Source organism: Dendropsophus ebraccatus, chromosome 7 (assembly GCF_027789765.1).
Source record: "Dendropsophus ebraccatus isolate aDenEbr1 chromosome 7, aDenEbr1.pat, whole genome shotgun sequence".
Lineage (NCBI taxonomy): Eukaryota > Metazoa > Chordata > Amphibia > Anura > Hylidae > Dendropsophus > Dendropsophus ebraccatus.
Window position 1 is genome coordinate 93,352,478 of NC_091460.1, and position 12,391 is coordinate 93,364,868.

A 12,391-nucleotide genomic window follows, 5' to 3' on the forward strand; every position below is an offset into this window, starting at 1 on the left:
TGACCTGAATACTGCCATACTGTGACTGTATGCCAGTTTTCCTAATACCATTTTGGCGTAGATGAAAGTTACTGGTCTGTTTTTAATCAATGTTTTATATGATTGGATCCGGTAATATGGGGCAATTCATATCATATATCAGTCCTACAGTTGCTGAACACAAGTTAACTTTGTACATAGACTGTGAGACTACAACTCCCAGTGTGGTCTATCTATGCAGCCTTTGTCCCCTTCAACTTTAGTTCTTGGTGGGAGAGGAGGACAACCAGCAGCCAGACCAGAATGGGAGTTGTAGACATTATCACAGCTCCTGTAGGATTAAACCACCTCCTTATGCTGTTGGCAGCAGTTGTGTCTAAGCAGCCACCAGTGTACCCCACCATCCACTTAATCAGTGATAGCGTGCTGCATATACTTACACTGATGACCAGGCAGGAGAGGGATAGGGGGTCAGAGGTCATCCATCCTCAGTGTGGCAGCTGAGAGGCCAGATAACAGAGCGGCCTCTAGCTGCAGAAGCTGCCTCCTAATAACAGGGAAAAGAGAGAGGTGGAGCAGAGGTGTTTTATCTCCCTCTACATACTACATGCCCGGGTCTGGGTGACCTGAAAAGAGCAGCTACACGTCACCTGAATAGTAGGTGGGCCGGTATACAGAGTGTAAGGTCCACTGAGTTATTCATGGTGCTGGTCATAGTATACAGAGCGGAAGCCTGCTAAGTTATTCATTGTGCTGCACAGCCAATTGAGTGGCCGTGCAGTCCTCATGTTGGAGGAGGTAGTAGTCGGGACAGGCCCACGCAGGGGACCAGCCCCTCTGGCATTTGCCAGAATTGCCAGATGGCCAGTCCGGCCTTGGTAAATATGCTTGTGTAGAAGAGATTTTAGGAAAGGTTTCCATAGAACAAGACTCAACCCCCCACCACCAAAAACAAAAAAGACAGACATGAATACAGATATGACATGACCAATCTGTTATACTGTACATACAGTTTTCATTCAAAATAATTTAACAGTTAATCTTTAAAACAAATACTGTTACCGGTGTTAAAAGTTCAGGGGTGGATATCGGTGAACAATCACTATTCAACTTGATCCCACTGCCAAGGTCGAAATCACAGATCTTCACCGGGGACACCTAACACAACGCAGACAGAACTAAATTAATGAAAAGTATAAGAACAGGAGTTCAGCCAGCATGGCTAAGATACAAACACACTGCAACAGCTCCTGCAAATGCCAAGACAAAAGAGGCGCTTAGCTTTACCATTTGACAAAATAGTGTGTACCATCCCGTTAAGGTGACCTTGGAGTGATGGACCCTACACTGTACACTGTTAGGCTCAGTTTTAAAACCTGGAATTAAAGAAAAACTGCAAAAGTGGCAGGCTCTCTCCCATTTCGCAGGATTGATGAGACAGCCCTTCCTTTTCTGTCTACCAGGCCACCTCCTGCAGGCAGCCTGTGGCACTAAAAGTGGTAAAGTGTTGGAGCCCCTGGTTCCGAGGGGCTCCAATACCCAATCCTGCTCCTAGTCTACACCAGACCAGGCAAGGGGGGTACGGGCAGTGGGGAGGGTACAGGTCACAGATGGGCGGTGGGGAGAAGGGAGCAGGGTTTGCCCCCTTAGTTTGGCTTCAGATGGCTGGTGCAGGTATAGGAACAGGATAGGAAACATACAGATTGTGAAAGGCACGACGCGGCCAGGGTGTATCCAACCCACAGGCATGAGGTGCGTTGGATGAACCCTGGCTGCATCCAGAGCTGCTCTGCTCTGTATGCAGTGTCTGTGGCAGAGGTTGTCAGTGGGAGGAGGAGGGCCCTAGCTAGTAGCATGGAGGCTGACCACACTTTGCTGGGGGGAGGTTGTCTGCCTGGTCTGTCTACACTGTACTAGCTACTTCACTGTCTGAGAATCTGTACCAAGCTCAGCCAAAGCACAGATTTCCAGTGGGCGGGGCAAGCAAGAGACAGGGCCGAGGGGCTTTTGAGCTAAATGCTGTTCAGTTTAAATTATTACTCTATATTGAAAAAATTCTTATTATTGGCTAAGCGAACTAAAACTAAATTGTCAAAATATTTTATAGTTACACTTTAAGTCCTGGTCTTTGGGTTGATCTAGTCTGAGGGTGACTGGGGCAGACTGAGGGTGACTTGGGCAGACTGAGGGGTGGCTGGGGCAGACTGGGGGGTGGTTGGGGAAGACTGGGGGGTGGCTGGGGCAGACTGGAGATTTATTACCTTCAGCATAATCCCCCTCCTGTGCTATACCATATCACTGTAAACTATAAACTATACATTGGTGTGAGAGGCTAGTATACTGGAAGACTGGTAAATCAGAGCTGTCACTGGTATACAGTGTATAGCAGTGACTGGTATACACTGTATACCAGTCCTTCAGCATAATCCCCCCATGTGGTTACCTTATTACCTGGCTCCCTGCAGCAAACGGACATCTTGCTCTTCTATCCCAGAGGCAGGAGTGAGTGACCTCACTGGCGGGCCCTGTAGCTGGGAGGAGAGAGCAGCCTCTGGTGGCTGGAGGCAGAATATACAGCCTCCACCCAAAAAGCCTATGCTTAGGCTTCAATGCATTGGGGGCCGTTACGGGGGCAGGGCGTGACATCACATGGGGTGGAGCTTACCAGGACAAACCAAAGACCTTTCTTAGCCAGGACTGGCCTGTCAAATCCGGGACAGGTTGGCAACTATGTATATGTACAGGGCCGGCGTCAGCACAGGGCTTACCTGGGCAAAGTGCCAGGGTCCACAGTGCCTCTAGGGGCCCAGAGAGGGAAAGGCGTCTGGTGCTGTAATGTCCAGCTCAGCCTTACAGAGTGGAGAGCAGGCTGACAAAGAGGAAGACGGAGACGACTGTGCTGTAAGTGCCGTGTGTCAGTGTCTGAGTGTGTCAGAGTCAGTCAGTCAATGTGTGTCAATCATGTGTGTTTGTGTATGTTAGTGGTGTCTCAAGTGATTGTGCATAGTGCATAGATTAGGGGCCCGCTAAAGATCTGTCGCCCAAGGGACCACAAAAGACCTGGAGCCAGTCATGTGTGTGGGCATAATATTATATATATATAGATAGATAGAAAGCCTGGATAGGGGCATGTTCAACTGCAGAGGGCATACCTGGCTACTAGCACATCCTGTTGCAGGGGGCATACTTTGCTAACAGAATAGCTGGCCGAAGGGGCCATACTGTACCTATTATCAAGAGACATATCTGACTGCAGGGGCCATAACTAGCAGAAAGAAGCAAATCTGGCTGCAGAGGGCATATTCTGCTGAAAGGATTTATTATTGGGGAAGGGGGCATTATTACAGACTATGGGGGGCAATATTAGACATTACTACTTGCATGATTACTGGGTCCTACAGATCAGTCACATTGTTATGGGAGGGATCTGACCTGGGAATTAATTGCAGACAGAAGCTTTATATAGAGCCTATGGCCGCAGTGTGAAATCAGCCTTATTAAGGCAACGTTCAATCAATCCAATCTTTAGGGGTAAGTGGCTGGAGCATCTCATCAAAGGGGGCACTTGGCTTGAAAAGGTTGAGAAACACTGAAATAGAGGACTCATCACTGTTAACTTTCGCAAATGCAATTTCTCCTATTTTCTTACCTGATGTGGACTTTCACAAAGGATGTTTTCAGGCTTTAAATCCCGGTGCGCTATACCTGTGGAAATATTGAATAATTTCATTCTTAGCAAAATTATTATTAATTTAACCTTTTTACTGTCAGCCAATGTAATTAATTCATAAAGGGTTTTCTTACTACTGCTTAATTATAGTGCTTGAAAAGCACTATATTGTAATCCGTATTCTTCTTCTTCTTCTTCCAGCCATTTTTCTGCGCGTAATACAGCCCAAACCGCTTTGTGCACACACTCTGTTCAAACTGGGTTTCGAAGCCCTCGGCGGTGTGTGGTGTGCTATCTATTTTTCGTTTCGATCGGATTTGTCGTTTTTAAGAAATTTACGTTAAACGACCCCAAATTTCCCATAGAAAATAATGGCCCATTGCAAATAATGGCCACACTCTAACCGCTGACAGCCAATCACAGCACATATGCAAATAGCTCAAATATAGCAGCCAATAGGAACTCTAAGGTCTCGTCATGCAATGTATCACACCATCCACAGTCACATGTCCACTATTGGCCAATAGAAGATGTAATATATGGAAGGTCCTTAACGATTTTGTCTTCCCGACATGAGTAAGATTGTCATGGTAACCGAGCAATGATCTTTACCATTATAAGTACTCAGATCGCTCTTAAAGGGACCCAGGTCACCCTTAAAGGAACGCAAGTCGCTCTTAAAGGGACCCAAGTCTCTCTTAAAGGGACGGGAGCCATGTCGCTCTTAAAGGGACCCAAGTTGCTCTTAAAGGGACGGGAGCCATGTCGCTCTTAAAGGGACCCAAGTCGTTCTTAAAGGTACCCAAGTCATTCTTAAAGGTACCCAAGTCGCTCTTAAAGTGGCGGGACCCAAGTCGCTCTTAAAGGGACGGGACCCAAGTCGCTCTTAAAGGGTCCCATGTAGCTCTTAAAGGGATCCAAGTCGCTCTTAAAGGGACGGGACCCAAATTGCTCTTAAACGGACGGGACACTCCAAAAGTTATGGGACCCATGTCGCTCTTAAAGAGACCCATGTCGCTAGAGCGACTTGGGTCCCTTTAAGAGCGGCCCGGGTCCCTTTTAAGAGCGACCTGGGTCCTTTTAAGAGCGAAATATGTCCCTTCAAGAGCGACCAAGGTCCCTTTAAGAGCGAAATTGATCCCTTTAAGAGCAACCTGGGTCCCTTCTAGAGCGACCTGGGTCCCTTTAAGAGCAAAATATGTTCCTTTAAGAGCGACCTGGGTCCCTTTAAGAGCTAAATATGTTGCTTTAAGAGCAAAATGGGTCCCTTTAAGAGCGAAATGGGTCCCTTCAAGAGCAACCTGGGTCCCTTTAAGAGCAAAATATGTCCCTTTAAGAGCGAAATATGTCCCTTTTTTTTTATTTTTTTTTTTTATTTCAAATAAAATGATACACAGTGGTGTTCGGGCACATTTACATCTTGTGCCCAAACTACCGTTCCAAACATAGTCAGACATGTAGTACAATTTCCCAAACAAGTTCAACGTAAGAAAGCCCCCCTTACCCTCCCCCACCCCTTCCACAGATGCAGCTAGTGAAACTAATCGCTGGTATGTAATACAATGTACATGTTACACCTGGTTGCCTGTAATCCTTAGCCGACCCAACGTTCCAGCCAATTCGGCTGTAAGGTACCATTTTGTGCCGGTGAACGGCTGCATTAACTCCCTGATCTCTTGGTTAGAGAGAAATTTCACAATGAAAGTCTTCCACTTCTTAAAAAAGCGTTTGGCGTTTGTTTCTTTTACCCTCTCGCATTCTATTCTCTCCAGGAATAGGAAGTGTTTCATCTGGGCCACCACTTCCGATACCGTAGGGAGGGAGGGTTGCAGCCATTGTTGTAATATACATCTCTTGGCAGCCAAAATGAAAGCATGCAAAGCCAAGGACACCTTCACTGACTCTGGAGCAGAGTGGAACAAGAGCAGTTGTGCCGATAAAGGCAGCCTCACCTGCCATCTCGTCTGGAGGAGCGCCAGAACCCGTGCCCAGAATCGTTGGGTGTATTGGCACGTCCAAATGCCATGCAGGAAATCAGTGTCCAAATGCCATGCAGGAAATCAGTGGAGGGCAGTTGGCATTTTGGACATGCCAATATGCGATCCGGTGCCAGGGGATGAGGGGGTATATTAAAGCCGTAGATCGCCCTGTGCATGAGCTTGAACTGTGTTTCACGCCATCGCTCGCTGGGGACCGCCTTGCGTACTACCGCCCAGCCGTCTAGTATTTTTTTGGGCAGATCTTCGTCTCCGATTGTGATGGCCCATTTAGAGAACAGTGAGGAGTTAATGGAGTCGTTCGATCGAGATCCCAGTTTATAATACAAGTAGGATAAAGAGGGATTAGTGGGGGGATCGTTAATCATTGCGTCCATCTCCGTGAGTTTAGTTAAAGACGATAAATCCCTCAGTCGTGAGGTTAGGAACCCCATTACCTGGGAGTATGCCAAAAAGTGGGATGGAGGCAATGAGTAACGTGCACACAGTTTGGGGAATGTGAGAAATCTGTTAACCTGGAGATGAAACATCTGGCTTAGCGACACAATACCCGCTTTCCTCCAGAGCTCAAACATTGGGTTCATCCTTCCTTGGGTAAACTCGGGGTGCCTCCATAGTGTAAGATACCTAGATAACAGTTGCGGCAGACCATATAGTTTGCGCACAATCTTCCAAGTTGCTATTGTATCCTTCAATAGTAGAGAGTGTTTGACATCTGGTGGAAGAGCCGGGTATTTAGTGTGTAGCAGCGCCGCCAGAGACCAGGGGGCAGCCAACTCCGCTTCCAAGGGTACATTGGAGTAAAAATTAGAACCTTGCAACCAATCTATACAGTGTCGCAACAGACAGGCAAGGTTATATTTCCGTAGATCTGGGAAGTTTATACCCCCTCTCGCTCTTGGAAGCTGTAACTTAGCTAAAGCAATCCGGGGGCGCTTACCTGACCATATGTATCTCGAGAAAGCAGACTGAATCCTCACAACGTCCTGGTGACGTAGCAGTAAGGGTATCGTTTGGAGGTGGTATAGAAGTTTGGAGAAACTGAGCATTCTGATTAAATGGCATTTTCCCAGAAAGGAGAGCGGGAGCCTCTCCCATGCCCTAAGCTCATTAATGAGTTTCGTGAACAGTGGGGGATAATTTAAGAGGTAAAGCGACTCCGGGGTGCGCCCAATGAAAATCCCTAGATATTTTATTGGTTTAGAGGTGACTTTGATCGGCGTGTCGTGAGGCAGCTGGGTACGCAGGGATTGGGGGCCAGACAGATCCATCAGTTCACTCTTAGTCAGGTTAATTTTAAACCCAGAGATAGAGCCAAACGTCTCCAACATCTGGTAAATGACCGGCAGGTCCTGTTTTGGGGAGGACAAGAACAGCATAATGTCGTCGGCAAACGCCGTTACCTTTAGTTTCCCCTGACCCACTTTTATTCCCCGTATTGCACTACCCAGCAACCATCTCAGGAAGGGCTCCAGCGCAATGTTAAACAACAGGGGTGATAAGGGGCACCCTTGTCTAGTGCCTCTCCGGAGATGGAAGGGAGCCGATAGAAACCCCGCGGTATGAATCCGCGCTCGTGGCTCAGCATAAAGCCCCGCCAAGAACGTCCTGAAGGCTCCCTCAAATTTCATGTGGTCTAGCACCGCTCCCAACCATCCCCAGCCCACGCTGTCAAAAGCTTTCTCTGCGTCAAGTGAGAGGAGGGCTGGGGATGGGTGGGATCCCGGGTGACGCCTCACAGCGTCCAGTACCGCCACCACCCGCCTAATGTTGGCCACCGCCGATCTCCCCTGAACAAAGCCAACCTGGAGGGGAGTTATGAGCTTGGGCAGGAAGGAAGATAGCCTGTCCGCCATTAGCTTAGATACCAGTTTTAGGTCGACGTTGATAAGGGAGATCGGACGGTATGCCGCTGGTGAAGCTGGGTCCTTCCCCTGCTTTGGAAGTACTTTGATATGAGCTGTGTTGGCCTCGGTTGGGATTGCCCCCTCCCCCGTTAGATATCCATTAAACAATATTGTTAGGTGAGGAGTGATTTTCTCTCTGAGCAGCTTAAAAAATTCGCCAGAGTAGCCATCAGGGCCCGGGGCTTTCCCATTCGGCAAATTTTTTATGGCCGCAGCGACTTCCTGTTCAGTGAAAGGGGAGTTAAGCAGTGACCTGTCTTCCGATGATAAGCGGGGAAGCCTAATCAAATGCCAGGGAAACAGCTCGGCAGACCGCTCATCATCCTTTTTAGCGTATAGTTGTGCGTAGAAGTCACACAGGATGCTGTTTATTTGGGCAGGATGGGACTTCAGGGACCCAGCGGGGTCACGGAGTTGGGTTATGGTAGTAATGGGCCTTTGCCCCTTCGCTAAATTCGCCAATAATTTGCCTGACTTGTTTCCGAAGCGAAACAGTCTTGCTTCTTGTCTGGACAAAAAAAGTTTTTCTCGGCTCTCAACCCAGAACTCATATTCAGTCTTGGCCTGCCGCCATTCCTGTTTATGTGCAGCTGAGGGTACGGTTTGAAATGTGGTATAGGCCCGCCTCAAGGCCTGGCTCCTTGTCTCCAATTGGGAGTTGATTTCCCTTTTCTTTTTAGCCATGTAGGAAATGATCTGGCCTCTAAGGACCGCCTTCGCCGCACTCCAAAACAGCTGGGCATTGTCTACGTGTGCCTGATTGTTGGCTCTATATTCAAGCCACCAACCTCTCACGAGTTCCTGGAAAGTTTCATCTAATGCCAGCTGTGTTGGGAAGCGCCAGAGGAAGTCCGAACCCTTCAATTGGGTATCTTTCACCTCCATCAACACCGGCGCGTGGTCCGATATGACCAAGTCACCGATGTCAACGGATGTTATGCGAGACAGCAGAGGCTGGGACACTAAAAGGAAATCTATCCGCGACCAAGATTGGTGAGCCCAGGAAAAGTGGGTGAAATCTCTACCTTCCGGGTGCCGGTCCCTCCACAGGTCGGAGAGGCCCGTCGCCGCCAAAAAGATAGGCAGAGGCGTTGATCTCCCACCTGTGGGAGGAGGAGCACCCGCCTGGGATCTCCTGTCCTCAGCCGGGTTCCCCACTACATTCAGGTCTCCCCCCACTATTTTTAACGGGGCGGTATCAGACAGGATAATATCTCTCAACTCTTCAAGAAATTCTTTTTGTCCGCTATTTGGGGCATAGGCACTATAAATACTGATTGGGGAGGATTGGCCTCGTAATGTTATATGGACCCACCTACCCCCATTATCCTGAGAAATGGTAGCGACCTGTGTGGCCAAGCGCCTATGAATGAGTATGAGCGTGCCAGCTTTACCTCGGAGCGCCGGGGAGCCCACCACCTTGCCAACCCATAGGCGTTGCATGCGGATGAAGTCTGCTTCCTCGAGATGCGTTTCCTGCAATAAAGCAATGTCAGTATTTAGGCGTTTCAGGTGTCTCAATATCATTAAGCGTTTTTGCGGGGATTTCAACCCCTTAACATTCCAAGTTGTAACACGCATAAAGCTAAGTATTTCTCTAGCTCATCCGAATTCCTGCATCTGTGGATACCCACCCTGCCCTCCCACCCCCCCTCTAACTGTATTCCAACACAACAAAACAAACCCAAGCCCAAGCTTAAACTCAAACTTGAAAGCAAACATTTTGTAAGTGACTTCCTTTTTTCCACCATGGTGGGCAAAGATCCCACATAGAGCCCATGAAGGTAACTCAACATATATGCCAGAGGCCACATCCGGTCAGCCAGACCCAGATATGCTCCAACCAAAAAAAAGAAAAAAAAAGATGAACAAAAGGAAGAAATGCAAGAGGAACAACATACAGCACCCCAATGAAGAGTCTCACTGCAAGGTAAGAAAGGGTTACGGCAGCACAATATCATAGTGTCAGTCAATTGGGTTGCGCTTAAATAGGGTCATCCCCCAGTAGGTCCCTCCCGGTGTGCTATGGCGACAGGGGCCGCCGAAGCAGCTATGGTAGTAGGGCATCTCAGTGCCTCCCCAAAAAGATAGACTGGAACATTCAGGGCTTCCCGCCCCTGTCACCAAGCACACCAAGAAGGCAGTTGCAGGTAGGCATCAAAGCCCGGGTCCCTCGGTGGCTAATGGCAATGAGTTGCCTCGCTATCCCGCCTCCGTAGACCGCTTAACAGGCGAGTCCACCCCTCTCGGCTTTCTGCGTGGTTGCTCAGTAGGATCAGCCGTGTATAGAGGATCTGCATGGGGGGAAGAGTCCCGCTGTCCCTGAGACGGGCTTCCGTGCCGCGTATCTCCCCGATGTGGAGAAGACGCACCCTCTCGAGCGGGAGAAGGAGGACCAAAGCCTAAAGTCCTCGCGGCCACCTGAGGATCTTGAAAAGTCATGGTGATACCATCCGGATGGAAGACCTTCAACGTTGCCGGGTACACTAGGGCAAATTTCAGTTGTTTGCCATGCAGCAGGGAGCACAGTGGGGAAAATGTCTTTCTTTTCCTGGAGACTTCAGCTGAATAGTCTGCAAAGATTAGAAGCTTGTGTCCTCTATATTGTAGGGGTCGGTTCAGTTGCTTGAAGGCCCTTAGGATGGCAGCTTTATCCGTATAATCCAAGTATCTCACTATCACCTGACGTGGGCGAGGGGTGGCAATATTGCGGGCGGGAGAAGCCTCACCAGACGGGCGCAGGTCAGGTCCAACACGGTGGGCCCTTTCAGCTTTACACAATTCCATGATGCCCAATAGAGCTGGGATATCAGATTCACAGAAACCGCGTAGGTCTTTCTGGGCTACAGCCTCCGGGACCCCCACTATGCGCAGGTTATTCCTGCGAGACCTGTTCTCCAGGTCCTCCACTCTGTCCCACAATTTTTTGTTTTCCTGCTGGAGCTCCTGGAGACCCGCAAAGGAAGAATCCATGTCATGTTCTATGGAGAGCAATCTCTGATCCAAATCCGCTATATGCTCACTGTGCTGTGCCACTGTATTTTGCAGCTGTTGGAATGAGCGTGCCACCGTATTGGCTAAGGTTTCCTGAATATCGGGGGCCAGGCGCTTAGCCACTTCCTCAGCCAGGCGTTTGTAATCCAAGGAAGAGTCCTGTGATAGGGCATCATCAGTATGGGGCTCAACAGGATGTGCGGTGCTCAGAGTCTCATGGAGGCTAGAGTTGGAGGCAGAGTCATCCCGAGTAGGGTCAAGTAGCGGAGGCGCCTGCTTGGACGCCTTGGTCACCTTTCCTTTAGATTTAGTGACCATTTTGACCAGGTATTGGTCCATCAAGTTCAGAGATATGGCAATGCAGGCTGGTGCTCAGCGAGGTGCTGTAGTGCAAGTTCAAAAATATGGCAATGCAGGCCGTTGCACAACAAGTTGTTTTAGTGCAAATGCAGAGATATGACAATGTAGGCTGCCGCACAACAGGTGTTGTAAGTTCGGAGCCAGGGCAATGCGGGTTGTTGCACAGCAAGGCGTCTCAGCGCAAGTTCAGAGATATGGCAATGCAGGCTGTTGCACAACAAGGTGTTCTAGTGCGAGTTCAGAGGTATGGCAATGCAGGCTGTTGCATAGCAAGACGTTTTAGTGTAAGTTCAGAGATATGGCAATACAATTTGTTGCACAGCGAGACGTCTCAGCACCAGTTCAGGGATGTGGCAGTGTAGGCTGGTGTACAGCAAGGTGGTGTAGTGCACTGAGTGTGAAAAGCTGGCAGACTATTATGGCCAGTGGCTCTCTCCCCCTACAGAAGATCGGGTCAGCAGGGTTTATAGGCAGCCTCTGTCCTCCCCAGAGCGGCAGCTGGAGAGGGGAATCCCCTGCACCCCCAGTACCTGCAGAGCAGATGTCCGCCTCTGTGATGCCTCCCGGTAGGTCCGTGCAGTATACTACTTGCGTCCCGGCGTGGAGTCTGGCTACCGGAGTGACTTAGGGAGCCAGCCCGACAAGATGGCGCGGCCTAACTTCCGAGTGCTCGTGTCCAAGATGGCGGACCCCCCCGGAGGCTTCCCGGCCTGTCCTCATCCGTCCCCTCCACGCCACGGCCTGCTGTTCTCGCGGTCTCGCCCCGTCCCAGGTCAGTGATCTCACCGGAGAGGGTAGTGCGGGGGCTAACGTGCGGGTCTTCCGGAACTCACCGCGGCCAGTGATGGCGTCGTGGTACCGCCGGAGGGCCGCGCGTGTTCTGACGGCTACCTCCGAGCTCGGTACCGTCGATATAGGTGCCAAAAGGTTGCCCCTGCGGCTCAGGGTATGGTCCCGGTGCTTGTGCCTGTGAGGATTGTCGTTGAAGGGGGAGATGCTGCCGGATTGCGGGGTGATGCTGCGGAGCTCCCTCTTCACAGGTCCTCACATGGTGGCGCCGGAACCGGAAGTGAAATATGTCCCTTTAAGAGCGACCTGGGTCCCTTTAAGAGCGACCTGAGTCCCTTTAAGAGCGACCTGGGTCCCTTTAAGAGCGACCTGGGTCCCTTTAAGAGCGAAATGGGTCCCTTTAAGAGCGACCTGGGTCCCTTTAAGAGCGACCTGGGTCCCTTTAATAGCAATCTGGGTCCCTTTAAGAGCACTCTGGGTCCCTTTAAGAGCAATCTGGGTCCCTTTAAGAGCAAAATGGGTCCCTTTAAGAGCAAAATGGGTCCCTGTAAGAGCGATCTGGGTCCCTTTAAGAGCGAAATGGGTCCCTTTAAGAGCAAAATGGGTCCCTTTAAGAGTGACCTGGGTCCCTTTAAGAGCAAAATATGTCCCTTTAAGAGCGAAATATGTCCCTTTAAGAGCAAAATATGTCCCTT

General features: G+C 49.7%; 1 protein-coding gene across 4 annotated transcripts in view; it reads right to left on the reverse strand.

Annotated features, from left to right (window-relative positions):
* Nucleotides 1-12,391, reverse strand: part of MKNK2 (MAPK interacting serine/threonine kinase 2) — a 310,400-nt gene that overhangs the window by 46,741 nt on the left and 251,268 nt on the right. For all 4 annotated transcript variants that reach the window (XM_069977915.1, XM_069977913.1, XM_069977914.1 and 1 more), the window contains 2 exons: nt 3,629-3,684; nt 1,042-1,137 (listed from right to left, as the gene is read on the reverse strand). In XM_069977915.1, the coding sequence (XP_069834016.1) occupies nt 1,042-1,137; nt 3,629-3,684 (152 nt within the window). The remainder of the gene's footprint in view (nt 1-1,041; nt 1,138-3,628; nt 3,685-12,391) is intronic.